This window comes from Crocodylus porosus, unplaced genomic scaffold (assembly GCF_001723895.1).
Source record: "Crocodylus porosus isolate Cpor-Errol unplaced genomic scaffold, CroPor_comp1, whole genome shotgun sequence".
NCBI classification, from domain to species: Eukaryota; Metazoa; Chordata; order Crocodylia; family Crocodylidae; genus Crocodylus; species Crocodylus porosus.
In genome coordinates, this window is record NW_017728906.1 from 80,679,360 (window position 1) to 80,695,541 (window position 16,182).

At 44.1% G+C, this 16,182-nt stretch overlaps 1 protein-coding gene across 1 annotated transcript in view; it reads left to right on the top strand.

Annotated features, from left to right (window-relative positions):
• The window catches only part of CYFIP1 (cytoplasmic FMR1 interacting protein 1), a 129,302-nt gene extending 118,012 nt beyond the window's left edge, over window positions 1-11,290 (top strand). Inside the window, exons 29-33 of the mRNA XM_019528472.1 lie at window positions 4,375-4,447; window positions 5,700-5,794; window positions 8,425-8,663; window positions 9,755-9,902; window positions 10,275-11,290. Of these exons, the coding sequence (XP_019384017.1) occupies window positions 4,375-4,447; window positions 5,700-5,794; window positions 8,425-8,663; window positions 9,755-9,902; window positions 10,275-10,439 (720 nt within the window). The 3' untranslated portion in view covers window positions 10,440-11,290. The remainder of the gene's footprint in view (window positions 1-4,374; window positions 4,448-5,699; window positions 5,795-8,424; window positions 8,664-9,754; window positions 9,903-10,274) is intronic.
• The last annotated feature ends 4,892 nt before the right edge of the window (window positions 11,291-16,182 follow it).

Sequence of the window (16,182 nt, forward strand, 5' to 3'; positions counted from 1 at the left end):
TTTTTTTTTTTTTTTTTTTTTTTTTTTTTTTTTTGGTCCCCATAAAAACGTCCCATCCCATGTTTTGGAAAATTAAGTCTCTGAAAAATCTTAGTTCCTGTGGTCTCTTGGTATTTGGCAGCTAAATTCTTTAAAAATTGCATCTCTGCGGAGCATGGTCCAGCCCTTTGCAGTGCCTGTGTTCCAGTTGGATTGTGCATGCTTGATCCCTACGAAGAGTCTAACTCTGCCATGTCTGGGCTCTCTCCTGCACTTCATATTCTTTTTTTTTTTTTTTTTTTTTTGGCTGGTCCTCAGGTAACATGTAGAAGGAGGAACAGCTTGAGTTGGGGGCCTTAGCAAGAGCCAGATAGGGCAGAGAGGAAGGAATGAATCTGCAAGGGAGAACCCTAGGTAGCCAGAACAAAGGGAGGATGCAAGTGAGCAGAGGGAATCAGAAAATGAGGAAGAAGTGGGAGAGAACAAGAATATTTCCTAGGTTTTGAATCCTTGAATTTGCAACCTCAGTGTTCTTCGTGTATAAGCTTTTTAATGTGTTGACAGGTGCATAGCACATAAAATGCAAAATCTGTGAACAGGGCAAACAGGAGAAATGGTGATCTGTTGCTACGTGCCTTTATCATGTTGCAGCATGCGAAGTTTAGACTGGACACGAAGAAAAACTTTCTCACGAGGAGGGTAGTAAAGCACTGGAACAGGTTCTACAGAGAGCTTATGAAACCTTGATTCTTACATCGGTTCCATATGGGATCAGCACCAATATATGGAAAATTGACTGCATCGGCACTTGGCTTTTTTTTGGCTGATGTGGCTGATAATTCCACTGATAAATGCACGCAGGCAGCTAGGAGTACAGCCTGGCAGTGTGGAGAGCAGCCAGGTCCAGCTGGTAAGTCTGTTGTGAAGGAAGGGGCATGGGGGCGGGCAGACTGAGGCCCCAGTGGTGAGGGAAGCAGTGGGGCAGGAGCTGGGGCAAGGGCAGGTGCTGTACAGTCAGGGCAGGGCGTGGGATGGAGCTTCAAGCAGCTTGTCTGGGTAGCGGCTCTGGCCCAGTCAGTGGCACATGCCCAACCAGGGGTGTGGGAAGAGCCCAGCGCAGCCCCGGCTCCAGCCTGCAGTGGTAGCCTCCCCTTGTCCCATGCACACAACCGGGGGCACATAGCCCCCATGCCCTTCTGGGCTGCATGCAGCAGCCTCTCCGCATGCCCCCTGGATGAACCGCTTGCAGCTCCACCCTTTGCTCTGCCCCTGCCTCAGTCCCAGTCCCTCACTGTGCGGGCCTTGATCTGCCCCCACCACAACTCTTCCCTCTCCCCTTGCCCCTTCTCCCACAACAGGCTTACCAGCTGGATGCTGCTCTCCAAGCTGCCCTGCTGCACGTCAGAATCAGATCAATATCAGCCAATGTGGCTTATTTAAAAATCAGCTATCACTATCTAAAAATTCTCTATCAGTGCACTCCTAATTCTTAAAGGTTTTTAGACCTGAGTAGACAAAGCCTTGGCTGGGATGATACAGTTGAGGATGGTCCTGCTGTGAGCATGGGGTTGGACTAGATACCTCCTGAGGTCCCTTCCAACCCTAACATTGTATGATTCTGTCATTACCTTTCTGGCAGCTTTATCTTGTTTTGGGCTCTGTGGCTGTTTGATTTTAAGCATCTTTCAGAAGTATTTTAGGTTTCCAGCTCTCAGGTCAGTAGCCTTTTCTTTTTCTGTAATTCTACAGTACATTAGTAGACCTGAACTGTACACAATCCATTTGATGGATGCAGCTGGCATCGCGTGTAGGCTACTATTGCAGCCACAAAAGGTGGAAACACCTGTCAGCTGTTTTCCATGACTTCTCATGAGGGTTTCTCATCTGTTTTCTCATGGTTCTTCTCCTGTTCTCAACTGCTGCTACACTATCTCATTTAATGAATTACTTTTCCCACTGCTTTTCTGTGGGGCCCCTTACTTGTCATTCCTTGGCCCTGCCCTCTCCATCTCTCACTTGAAATCTTTTTAGTGAACCTACAAGCACAGCTCTGGCTACCTTCCTCATGGGAGAGTCACAGATCTGCTGCTGCCCTGTCGTGCGTCTAACTCAGTACCTCTGCCTGCCTGTCTGTTTGGATTTCCATTTGTTGTCTTAAGTTCAGCTGAGATAAATCTGGCACTAGATAGTTTCCTCCAGTTGTCCACTTTCCTTCCTTTCTCAATCACAGTGGACACCACCATTGTTCTTGGAGGAACCCAGCTTGTAACCTGGGGGGTGGCCACTCTGCCCTCTCCCCAGACTTGCCTTTAGGCTGCGTCCAAAACTTGCTGCTTCCTAAACGACATCTTAAGAGTTTTGGCCTTTCCTCTTTACTCCTTCTGAAATGTTGTCTTTGCTGGCCTTGATTATTGCAGCCATGAAGAGCGTCACTGGTTCTGTTCTGGTCACACCACACCTCTGTTGACTGATAAAGTAACTGCCAGCTGCTTCCTGCAGCAAGTGCCCTGCACCACTTAGTCCCCTCCTATCTGGCCAGTTGAACTCTCTGTTCCTTTGCATTCCCAGCCTTTCCTCCAGCAAGCAATTTTCCCCTTGGGGATCTTTATGCTTCCTACATTGTTGTCATGCCTTCTGCAGGGTGTTCAACTGGTGGCCTGTGGGCTGCATCCAGGCTCCTTCCTGGTTGCTGCTCCCTCCATCACTCCTGCAGCTGCAGCAGCTGGGATCTCTAGGCTTGCCCTTCCTCCTCTGGCTTCTGCTCCTTGCCTCCGCTCTGAGGGACAGAGCAGAGCCGGGGCAACAGGAGGGCACTGCATACACAGAAGGGAGACGTGGGCTGCCTCCCTGATGAGAGGGGCTGGTTTGCTCACACTGCATGCATGGCCAAGGGGGGAGGCTGCACTGCCCATGCAGCTGTGCAGGGCATCTGTGGAGTGTGCAGCCCCCAAGGTTTGCAGCCTGCAGGGTATGTGCATCCTCCCCACCCCCCCACTATCTAGAAGCTGGAGAGCCTGGCCTCCTGCCACAATGCCTGCAAAACTGCTTGCTGCTGATGGTCTGGGACATGATGTGTTCTGACTGTTCTCCATCACTGTCCACCCTTTCTTTGCTCCCTTACCATCTTACCCCACTTGTTGTTGTACTTCTGCTCCCACTAAAAAACAAACACACACACCCCTTCACTGGTAACAGCGGCGGGCCAGTTCTTCCTTCCATGCGCTTGCTTATTGGTTGTCAGCAGTAAGCCCTTGATTTGAGGATGATCTCTACAGTGGCTCATTGACAATCTCTACCTCAGCTTGTTATCGGTTGTATGCCTTAGGTAGGAGAGATGTTGGCAGGAGCCCCTGATGTGTGTGTGTGTGTGTGTGTGTGTTGCACTTGGGAAGCAGCAGCAACATTTCTCTGCCCCCGTTGTCCCTTGGCTTTGCGTATTGGAAACTAAGTCCTCTGGGATTGTCTCTTCCCTATGTAGTGTGACCAGTCCCAATTGGGCTTCTCAGTGCTCTGTTGTATGAAGGTGCACCACTTCCACTCCCACTGCCATTACCACCATGACCGTATTAGCTTGACAGAGTTGAAAATTCATAAGAGTTAAACATTCATAGTCATTGTGGGTATGTTAAATAGTTTCCTGGGAAAAACTGTAGGGTTTCTTGTGTTTGATAGATAAGTCAGCTAATGGCTTTCTCTTTCTTCTCTAGAAACTGTAAAATCCTTTAATGCTTATTGGATGTAAAAAATGTTCCTCTTTTTCTTTCTTTTTTTCCTCCTTGAGGGGTCTCAAATGATAATAGCCCTTACCTCAGTTTTGGCCCCTCCATTTGCTGGAAATATATAAGGATTTCTGGAAACACATCTGGATTCATGGCCTTTTTAAACAAAATTTGAAATGACTGTAGGCCAAAAGCTTGCCATTACTCTCCTGCGTCTCAGCCTTTTTCTTTCAGGGAGATGGCCCTGATGTGAAAATGGGTTATGGGAACGGCACTGGTAAAAATAAAAGCATGACTCACTGCTTTGTTCACATTTCTGTATGTCTACACAGGATCTGTCTGTCACTTTAACACTGAAATTAGTCATTCTCCATTGGTCTTTTCAATAAATATCCTCTGTCCTTTAACAGCTGCCAGGTCTGGGTGGGAGTAGAGTTGCTGTAGCTTGTTTGAATCCAAGGTAACCCACAAAAGCCAAATGGTCATTAAGCGATTGTATGAAGAGACCAGAGCAGTACATGCTTGTTCTGGCTACCAACGGAGGCTTGGTGCCCTCTGCTGTTTCAGTAATAAATACTGGAAATGCCAGCATGGATTCAAAGCAGATTTTGGCATTCTGGGTATTCCATGTTATATTTTCTTTGGTCTTTACACATTCTGCTCTTTCTTGGCCTAGTCCCTGGAGGAAGTGTGCGACCTGCTGCATGCTGCACCATTTCAGAACATACTGCCAAGGATTCATGTCAAAGGTACGGGGATGGTGACCTGTTTTCTGTCAGCATTTATTTCTCCCTGTGTTGTGCCTTAGCTGGTGAAGAAATTGTTCTGAAACTTCCTTCATGGTAGTACTGTGTCTGCGTAACAATGACAGCAAACTCCAATGTTTGCGGGCTTGAAAAACATGCAGAACAATGAATAAGAGGCAGGTAGGCCTACTAATCATCTGTAGATGCCCACTGCAAATTATGTCAGGAGTGCACAAATGCAGAGGTAACACAATGAGATATCCAGTTCTGCTTCATTCCCAGTAGCAGACATAAGCGGAGGTTGCTTGTCTCCCATTGGATTCCACCTTCCACAGCAGCCCTAATTTTGCAAGCTTACCAAATCCATTTGGGGCCGGGACACTTAGAGAACAATATTCCTGACCTGACTTTGGCCTCCAGTGATCCCCACAACTTTTTGCATGCTTAAAACTAGACGGGGATCATGGTGGTGAGCGCTTGCTGGATTGTTTCCTCTGTTTCACCACCACTTCCTTCTATAATTGCTTATTTTTTTGGTCTTTCTTTTTCCTTCTCCTTTTGCTGCTGCCAGCAGCACTGATTTGTCTGGGCCTCTGCCCATAGGGTTCCCATCAGTTACAAGGTGAAATGTACGTCTTTTCAGGTGCACTGCAGCTGCTTGGTTCCCTGTAAGCAGCCATAAAACTAACCAGATTGCTGCAAATGTTCCGCACCCACTCGCCAGAGAACATTTCCTACTCCCCAGTGGTGAGTGGGCGAATGCTGCTTTTTTTAAGCCTAGCTATACATAAAATTCCACCTTCATTATAACTCCAGCCTCTGAAGGTAAGTGGTCTATCTATGATAAGCATGCTTTTAATTGGCTAACTACATGTGGAAACCAGTGTTGGAGACAGCATACTGGAGTCTTATTCTGAAGGTGGAATCTAGTTACTGTACTAACTAAATGCATCTCGCCACTGGCTTTTGGCCATGCAGTTACCTTAAATTTGAAGGTACAGAATAGCATTGTTAATACAGTACACCTGTGTTATCAAGTAACAGCTTAATGAAGAAAAAGCAAGCTATTCTGAATTGGATCCCCTCTGAAAGGAACAGTTGTACAAAGATTTCCCTTCTGTGACCAAAGCAAACTCTAATAAGGATAACTGATTTCTGCACCACAATTTTTGTTGTTTTATAGTAGTATGAAGTTGCTTCCCTGTTAGAAGAAGTAAAGTTTTGTTTGGTTTTATTTGTTTTTGTTGCCTTTTAGAGGGTGAAAGACTTGATGCTAAAATGAAGAGACTAGAATCAAAATATGCTCCACTCCATCTTGTTCCTCTGATTGAAAGATTAGGAACACCACAGGTAATGATCCCAGAACCTAAGAAACGTAAGAGCCTCACAAAGGTCATAGTTTTGTTAGGGGCCTCTAACAAATAAAGATGGCCTATGGCTTCCTTGTCCAGTTATCTTATTGTTGAAATGAGGTGGGAAAGGGGATGCTTCAAGTTTTGGGGGGGGACTGTGGTGTTGACATCTGCCTGTGCCATCATGTGGTGGGCCAGTAGGGGGCGCTCCTGCATTAAGCCACACACCTCACTCTGCCGGACCGCCTTCCAGGCTCCGAGTGCCTCCCTGGGGGTGCCTCACATCTGGCCGACCCCCTTCCTGGAGTGGACCCGCTAGCCTGGGGTAAAAACTGCCACCACCCAGGGCTGGGCTTGATTCTGGCTCTCTGCACCCTGGGAAACACAGGCCTAGTAGCCCTCAAGAGTACTTGATTCACTTAAACTTGGGATGCTTCCCTCAGTCAGAAGCACAAGTAGTGGTCTCCCTTAGTCAGCCAAACCAAGGGGACCCCAAGGCATAATCTAGACCCGCTCCCAATAAGTCTCCCATGCGAGGTACAAAGGAGAACTTTATTGCTTACAAGGGGTAGGGTTGGAATAGGGTACAGGGTAGAGCAATATCAGAGAAAGCCCATAGAGCAAACTGGCATGGCTGGGTAGCCTTTGATCACGCATCTGAGCTACTGCAAGCTACGTTTCTAGTTAGATCTCAGGTAGCTTACTCACAAGTATCATCCAGAGGCAGGTGGAGATTCCCTCTGGAGGCAGGTAGTTCCTTGATCATGAGTTTTGGAAGAGAGAGAGCAAGTTTCAGATGGTTCAGCTCTTCTCTCTCTCTGAGTCTTCCTCATGGCTGCTGCCCCCTCCTCCTCCTGGACAGTCCTTAACTTATATAGCCCCTGTGACCTCATTTACCTGGTCCAATGGAGGCCAGCACCTGTTGGCTGTCAGCCGACCAATTTGGAATGCATCACCAGTTGCTGGGCAGACTGGCAGTTCCTAGCTCCCCATGGAGCCCAAGCCCCTCACCCAGGTATGTGATGCAAGTCACATAGGCAGAGGAAGCAGGTCTCCCCCTCCCTCTGGAATGTATCCCGCTCAGGTTACTAAAAGAGATAGGGTAAGGTGTGTACCCTCTGCAGGGCCCATCTTAACCAAATTGTCACGGAGCAGAATTTTCGGGGAGAAACAGAGGTGGCCTTCTGCCACAGCTTCCATGTCCAATTATCTTATTGTTGAAATGAGGTGGGAAAGGGGATGCTTCAGGTTTTGGGGGAGGACTGTGGTGTTGATGTCTGCCTGTGCAGCCTTGTGTGTAGTAATGGCTAAAGCAGAGCATTTGTACCCCAAGGGTTCCTAGCTTAAATTCTGCCAAAAGCAATTGACTGTCCTGTCTGACATTTTAACAAACATAATTTCTCTTCTGTATCAATGAACAAATTGGACAAAGTTAGACTCTCTTTGAAAACCAGCCATTACATTTGATCTGAGCCTCCCTGAAAAGATAAAAAAGAGAATGTGCTTCCCTTTCTAAGCCCATTACTGAGCCACTGTTGCAGTGTCAGACACCCCCTCGCTCATCCTAGAGTGTGTTTCATTCCTTGTAACTTCATCAGTTGACAGCCAGTTCAACTGAATATGGGGGTTGGCACTGGCATGGTCACGTGTAAAGTAGATAAGGTTTACTGAGCTCCAGGAGGCAGCTGACAATGTGAGGTTTTGGATGGGTACTGACCGTGAATCTCAGTTGCTTGCTCTTGTATGGATCCATTAGTGCTGACTTAAAAGCTTATCAGCCTCTAATGCCAGTGCTCTTAAAAGCGAAGGCAGGAACCATCACTTGTGCCAGACAGCTGAAAACCGAACACTCCAATTCTGCTGTCTGACTCAAATTCAGTCCCCGAAAAAGAAACCTACAGAGCTAAGGATAGGTCCAGGGTGAGGACAACCCAGAAGTGGCCAGCCTTCCTACTCAAATAGCCTTTTAAAGGTGCTCCTGGTCTAAGGGTGAGGGGAAAATATTCCATTGTTGGTGCTTTTTGACTTGTCTTTGCTTTGAACCAAGGAGAATTCAATTCCTTACATGAAAAAAAACAAAGCCAAAAAGCATTACTTAAACCAGAAATGTTGCATCTGCTGACCAGACTAGCAAGAGTACTTCATGTCTGAGTAATGTGCTGTACACCTTCCTGCCTGTCCCAAGGTACAGCACAGTCTGGGAGGTAAATTCTTAGATAGCTTTTCCTCCGTCCGTTTATTAAATCAGGTTGCCACCCTCATAGAGATCCATTCTGGACTAGCAGAAAGCCTCCAAACAGAAATAGACAAGGTTCTTTGGTAAATCTGATCTCTTTTATTAGACTAACTCAGATAGTTGGAAAAATTGTTCTTTGCAAGCTTTCGGGTACAAACACCCTTCTTCTGGCTGAGGAAGTGTCTGCAGTTGGCCTGTGCCCTTCCTGGGTGGAACAGTAAAGAAGCCAGAGGCCAGTATGCATGCAAGAAAGCCAGCCAGTGAAAGTGTAAACTGAGGTAGTCAACAGGTGAGAGACAGGTAGGGGTTTCCAAACAGAAACCATGCTCCCCCTATACCTAACGAAATCTCTGTTTTAGTCCATTAACTCGGTTTCCTCTTTTCAATTTTAGCAAATTGCAATAGCCAGGGAAGGAGATTTGCTGACCAAGGAACGTCTGTGCTGTGGTCTATCCATGTTTGAGGTCATCTTAACTAGGATTCGGTCCTTCCTGGATGATCCAATCTGGCGTGGGCCCCTGCCCAGCAATGGTGTAATGCATGTGGATGAGTGTGTGGAATTTCACCGTCTCTGGAGTGCGATGCAGTTTGTGTACTGTATTCCTGTGGGAACGCACGAGTTCACTGTGGAGTATGTATCACTATCTGCTAATTGTGCACCTGTTCAAAGTGCTTAATTTGTATCTCTGCAAATTAACAGGGATGCAAAACATAATGGTGGCATTTGCTCATTTATCTTGGAGAGCAAGAGAAAGCACTGCTTGTCCTGGGAGGGGCTGTTAACAAACACCAATTATTTGTTAACCATCTATTCCAAATACTTCCAGCATATAATGAATACCCTATAGCAGAGAAGTCCTAGCACACATCTGCTGGTTATACTAATCACTACAGGTACAGAGCTCAGAAATAACTGGGTGCTAATACAAATAGTTGTAACAAGTAATTATTTACAGCCTGTAGATTATAGAAACAGGAACCAGCATTTAGCAGCTAGTGCCCTGTAGACTTCAATTCTCCAGTTTCTAGATTTTTTTTTTTTTTTACCTGTGGTATGTTATTGTGTTATGGTATGTATTGTGTTGCGTCAGGGTTGACCATAGTTTTAAGAGGTTAAATCAGGGGTGGGCAAAATGCGGCCCTGAGGGCCAGATGCGGCCCACCAAGCCATTCTATCTGGCCTGTGAGGCCCCTAAGCAATTTAGAAAATTAACAGTTATCTGCCCTGGCTGCCTGTCATACGGCCCTTGATGGCTTGCCAAAACTCAGTAAGTGGCCCTCTGCCTGAAATAACTGCCCGCCCCGGGGTTAGATTATGGATTTTTACATGACTGTTTGGATAGGGATGATCCTGCCTCAGGAGGCAGGCGGTTGGATTAGATTACCTGTGAAGGTCTCTTCATGCCTTACTTTTGTATGATTTTGAGTTGTGTGGCACTGGTTAATGTGAAAGTCATGGTGCCAATGTATCATGGTGAACAAACCTTTTAGGAATCACTTAAAACAATAGTATTTCAGCATCCCACCTGTATTTTCTGCTCATTGCTAATGGCACAGAGAATGACTGAATGTTGTGGGGCTTATACCTCAGCCTGGAAAATGTTTTAGGTAGGGTTGTACCCTGGGTATGTTTTGTTACCTTACAAAAAAAAGTTTGGCTGCTTAACTTTTCCAGTCTTAGATGAAATTTCTCTAACTTTCCTGGCCTTTGTACTATTACAGACAGTGCTTTGGAGATGGATTGCACTGGGCTGGCTGTATGATCATTGTGCTTTTGGGACAGCAGCGTCGCTTTGATGTGCTGGATTTCTGCTACCACTTACTGAAAGTACAAAAGCATGACGGCAAAGATGAGGTCATCAAGAATGTGGTAGGTTGAAGGCACCCATTACACTCAGAGCAAGGAAAGGAAAAATCAGTCATTTGTACTAAGCTTACTACAGCTGTAACCGCTATTTTTTAAACTAACGTGTTCAGAAATACCAGTGCCCTTTGCTAGGGGTTAAGGTTCTAGCTCAGTCTAGCGTCAAATGCAGAAATTGATCATTTCATCTGCATGCGTATAGGTTGAAGCAAAATAAGGCTTCCCAGGCCCAGTTTTAAGAAGCAGAGTGCATCTTTAAAAGCAAAAATGCCAGTTGATCTGATTGAGCCCAGCCAGAAAAGCTCATGGCTTTTTGTCAAAGACTGATCAATGATTTGTATCTCAGAAATTCATTCTTGAATGTGCTTGATGTTACAGCCTCTGAAGAAAATGGTTGAGAGAATCCGCAAGTTCCAGATCCTGAATGATGAGATAATTGCTATTTTGGACAAGTATTTGAAGTCTGGTGATGGAGAGAGTACACCAGTGGAACATGTGCGCTGTTTCCAGCCACCTATTCATCAGTCCCTGGCCAGTAACTAAGTGTGGATAGACCATCCTGCTTCTTATGTTAACTAGGTGCAAAAGTATGGTAGCTAAGTTATAAGTTTAAAAGAAAAATGGTTTTAAGGAGCATCTTCATCTGCAGTAAGGCCTGTGCTATTTGAATGGCCAGTGCTTTTCCTCTTTAAGTCTCCATGCACAATAACTGTATACAATCATACTTATTTTTCTAGACTAAAATTTTATACTTTGATAAAGGATCTGCAAATGAAAAAGGCTTGTCTGACAGAACTTGTTGCATCCTCTCATTTGATGCAATTTTTTTCCTCAGCTGTCCCCATATTTAGCTATGGAGGGTGAAAAAACCATGGGTTTTATTAGAAACATTTATAATTCTGTATTTTAGAAAAGCATTAATTGCTTGGTTAGCCTTTATAAACTGAGGTTCCTGCTGATGTTTTGTGAATATTTTTAATCAGTTGATTTCTTTTGGCAGAACTAAACAACCCCATATAATCAGTAATTATGGAAATGAAGGCTAATTAAGCCATCCTTTTTAAACAGTAATTCTTTAACATGGAGGTGGCTGATAATACTCTGCTTTAAAAAAAAATAGTTCACATTATAGAAAATTTGGGTCTGTTTATCATATATCAAGTTTTTGTTAAGAAGAGCAATTTTCTGAGAGATGCTTAAGAATCAGAACATGTTGTTTCCATGCTGGTGCTAGGGAATTCCTGTTTTAAAAGATGCTTCTATACACTGAACTTATCTCAACTCAATACACGAGCTGTAATGAAACTAAACTGCAACTAACAGAGAATATTTAAGTTTTGTTATACCTTTGTATTTTGTGAAACATGCCTCAGTAAAATAGTTTGTAAAATGTGCCAGCTGTCTTATCTGGATTTTAAAGCAATACACTCAAAAGCCCAACTGGTAGTTTCTAGTACAGTGCAAGTAAAAACCTTTTTGCCCTCTGACTGATGAGTTTAACAGAGGACTTTTCTGGTGGGACTGTGGATGCCAGTTGGTTCTTAGCAAACTGTAATCAACAGATAAGTTTGTGCTTTAGAGTACAGATATAGGAAGATGGCATTCAAACCACTGAGGAAATATTCCCTTTCACATAACTTATCTCCACCTTTGCTGCTCCTCACTGGTTCCTAGCCTTTGAGGAGAGTTAGGATTTCACCCCATCAGTAGGTAAAAAGACCAGTTCTAGAAAGGTATGTGTAGGAGAGTCTTATTTTCTGCTACTTTTTCTCCTTTGGAGGGGGGGAGCAGTAAGGAAGAGCTGTGGGTGAACAAAGTAGCAGTTATGTTTTGACAGAGATACTAAGTAGGAGTTAATGACAACTTTGTGCAGATCAGCCCTTGTCTTTCCAAAATAAAAGGGTGTGACGTATGTTCAGACATCATTAAATTGGATTTAAGATGTATTCTAATGGCTGAGGCATAGATGGAGGTTCCAGTTTCCTGACTAGAAGCAGGGCGCACCTTAAGTACAGTGTATCCTTGATTTGCCAGCTTTATCTTCTTTCTAACTTGTTTTTATTCATACAGTGAAGATAGTTTCATGGTCTTTAAGTTGTTTTGCAACAGCTGCTCCTGTGCATGCTCTTACCCATCTTACAGGTTGAGGGGTAGTTAGCTGCTCTAGGTTCACTTTCACACACACAGTTACAGTTACCAGGCAGTAGCTCACTGGTTCTCAACTCAAATACCTCAAGGCCCTTTCAAAAGTTACCTAATATAGGCAGGGGTGCCTGCTTTTGTGGCCATCACTTCCCAGTCTGTCTTCTCATATGCCTCCTGGAGGCAAGGGAGCTCTACCTGGCTTCAGCAGCACCCTTGGAAGAGATGTTTCGTGCCTTTTGGTCAGGTAAGTTGGATTCTGGGGCTATAATTAATCTTTATTTGGATGTGAATATAAAGAGAGAAACAGTGTAAGTTAGGTGACCACATAAGTACAAGATTAAGCGTTTAAAAAAAAGTCATAAGTTGTAAGACCACAACAGTGGTTCTCAACTAGGATGCACTAAATCCATACAAGTTACTGAAGAGCGCTTTGTTCAAAAAAGTTGAACCACTGGAGTAGCTAAAATACTATGAAATGCTAACCTTTTACCAAGCAGCATCTTATTTGTGTAACAACCTAACAGATTCATTCTTTCAGGACCTGTGTTCCTCCAAGCAGTAGCATAGCATCTGATAAAATTGATCTCTTGGTTACAAAAGCTTATGCATCTTTGACTGAGTTAATTTGTAAGCTGCATCTTTACTCTGACTTAAGACTAATATTGCTAACTACCTCTTCGTTAGAATTACATAAATACTCATTATACTCTTGCAAGCTTTTTCCCCTCCAACATAGATCCATTGCAGAGATCAGAATTTGAGGAGGTGTGTGACAAGAAACTGAACAAATTAAATGAGTTCCCTTGTGTGTACTACTACAGATCTTACTGGGGCAAGAGAACACACCAACCCGCTACAGTTGTGTCCAGGGATCCTGGTTTTCTCCAATTAAAAAAAAACCAAAAAACAAACAAATTCTGATTAAAAACTCCCCCTAGCCCTGCTGGTGTCCCTCACTGCCCCCAGAACAGCACCCACCCCTAGCCCCTGCCCCCTGGCTCTGCTGGAGGGGGCCCCAGCTACCAGGGCTATGGGGCCAGTGCCTCAAGGCTGCAACTCCCTGCCTCCAACAGCAGGCAGCTGCAGCAGAAACAGCATGGAGCTGGCTCTCCCATGGCTGCTGTATGCTCAGGTGGGGGTGGGGCCAGCTCCTGGCTCCCCCCAGCCCCTTGCAAGCCACTTAACTCCAGCTCCAGGAGCCATGCTGAACTGAAAGCCTCAGGCCCCAGTTTCCCCTCCCCTTCCGGCAGGGCTGGGGGTTTCCTGCCCTGTTTGCAAAACAGCTCTTACAGGCTGGAGCTTAATCAGCCTGCAGAGCTCTTTGCAAAAACAGGGAATCTGCAGGTTTCTCATCTAAAAGGGGGAAATCCACAGTTTCTGTTTTTCCTTGGGAAATGGAAAACCAGGATCCCTGACTTATGTCACAGCATTTAAAAATACTTTTTCCTAATAAAAAAAAAAATCAGTTTAAGTGTAATGTGGTTAAAGCAAGTCCTTATTCCTGACCATTAGCTTGGCATAGGAAATCCTAGAAACAACCATGGGTTTACCTCAGTTATGTTAAAACCAGAGCCTGTCTTGTCCAAACAAGGATTCAGCAAATCTAAAAACATCACTTTGCCTCCTGCCCCCTCCCTGAGAGAGATTTCAAACCATGTGAAAAGGAGCTGATAGTCCTTTAAAACCTCTAAATTCCCTTTGCAAAAGTTTTTTTATTTGTAGTTTTAAGTGCTTCTGTTTGTTTTTATCTTGAATTCTCCCTAGGATTCCTATCTTCATTTTCTCTTCCATGGGAGTTTTCTTTGTACTACTTTACACCTGGAAAGAGTTCTCATTAAAAAGCACATGGCAAAAGAAAGACTAGAGTCAATGCCCTCAAGAATGAATAGAAGAAAAATCAACTGTACATAGGACCTGACCTACTCAGTCATTTATCTAAATTGGTAAAGGTGTTGTCATCTAATAGACCATGTCTTAGCCACAATGAATAGGGTCAATCACTGCCTGTAAGTTACTGCATGGAAGGGTGATTCTGCAGTGCCCCTGCCAAAGAACTAATCAGCTGGGAAACAGGACTTGCAAATCACTTAAGTGGCATCAGAGGTGTTGATTAACCATGAAGGGTACCAGTTTCCCTTGCTTTATATTGTACACACATTCCTGGGACGTGGCACATAACTCTAATTCACATAAAGGGAACCAACTTTACAGTGTAACAAATATCCAAGACCTCAGCTGTGATGACCCCCAAACCCATTTCTACAAGACAGTTTAGGTATTCATCAACAGCAGACACAGTACACACAAGCACAGGGTGGTGGTGAATGTTTAGTTGGTGTGAAGAGTAGGTGATGATGGACCAGGGAGAGGGGTAGGAGATAAGCTATCAGGATGCTTAGAAGCCATAATGGGGTTGGCAACCAGCGAAACATGTGTCACAGACAATGAGCGAGGAGCACAGATCCATACCAGAGACTATATTTTGGTGCACATCACTGCCACAATGCACTGTACAAAGCAGCTGACTGCAGGCTTCCACCACACTAGGTCACATAAGAGCGAATTACCTTGCCTATGATGAGTTTTTGGTATAAAAAGGGTCATTGCATAAGAATGATTTTTGCACATACAGAACCCGCATAAAACAAGGGAAAACTTTATTACACTTACCTACGTCACAGGCAACATGAGGTTTTATTAGTGCACTTCTTTAACATCTTTCACCAGATGATGTAAGAGTGAGCAAGGGAGTGCGTGCACATTCCCCCCACATCTGGTGAAAGATGCTAAAGAACTGCAAAACAATAACACACTTTTAAGTGTGCACAGGAACCCACAACAATATTCACTGTAAGCACTATTATAACTGAAAGGAACAAACAAACAAGCAAACATAAATAGGAAGGTACCCTGTCTGACAACCAAAATAGGTTGGTAATTCAGCCTATTGACCACTTCACCCTAGTTATGAATTACAGGTGAATACAGGGAAAGGACACAGCAGGAGCATGTATTATTTTGATCACTAAACTAGAACTGCTCCCAGTTAAGTGCATTTGGGTGGACACAGTTAATGGCTTAAACCATTAATTCAGCTGAAAAATATTTTCTTATTTCTTTAGGTTGGTCATATATTTCAGCCTGAATACAACTGGTACAGAGTTTTTGTGTTAGCATTTTCAATATTGATCTGATCACCAGAAGATCAGTAACAAAACAAGATGAACAGCTGCCTACAGTGGATTACTACAAGTCAGTTACTGGTGATGACAACAGCACTGTTTCTTGCAGGATCAGAACAAGCTCAAAACAAAGTTACTTGTCAGTTTTCATAGTTCCTTCTACTCACTAGTATTTTGCACTTTGTTTTTATAAGTGATTCTGAAATTTGTTCACCACTTGGTTTGTTCTCTAACAAGAAAAGTATTCTCTTAACAGGCAGTTAAATGAGACTATTGCTACTAAGGGACAAAGATTTCAGTGGGACGATGCTACATTCCACCCCCGAGTTAAAAGCTGTAGCGTACCTTTGCAAAAAATTGTTCTACAGTATCTTACTGAATCAAGCAGTGACAAGACACAGGACTTCATATTATTGTAGTCAGCCCAGGCTCTTCTCACTTGAGCAGCACTGCAGAGCTATACTGACAGATGAAGTTGTCCATCAGCACAAAGGGTTTCTGGCAACTTAACTGTTATCCCCATTCCAAATGACATAATCTTGCTTCTGCATTCAAAAGTTAGCCATAATTAAGCCAACAAAAGAGGGTTTTTTTGCTTCTCCTCTGATGCATGTTTGACTGGGGATGGGGGCAAGGTGTACAAGCAACCACATTTGGATAACAATGCTATGCCTGAAGATAGTTCCTAGCCCCCTCCCCACCTCTCTACATTGTTTTAAAAAACTGAAAACAAGTTAAACCTTGAAGTCTTGCCTACTTCAGGAATAGATCCGTTTGACAAATCTAAAAAAAGCAAACAAAACCAAAAAGCTTTAAACAAACATAAATCCAAATCTGCAGTGCAGGATGCCTGTATTTCAAGTTTACAAATGCACTGCCTAAGAACAGTAGTCATCAGTGTAGGTTATTTGTTTCCAGTAAGTGAAGGCAAATGGCATAATCACTTCTTTGCTTTCACT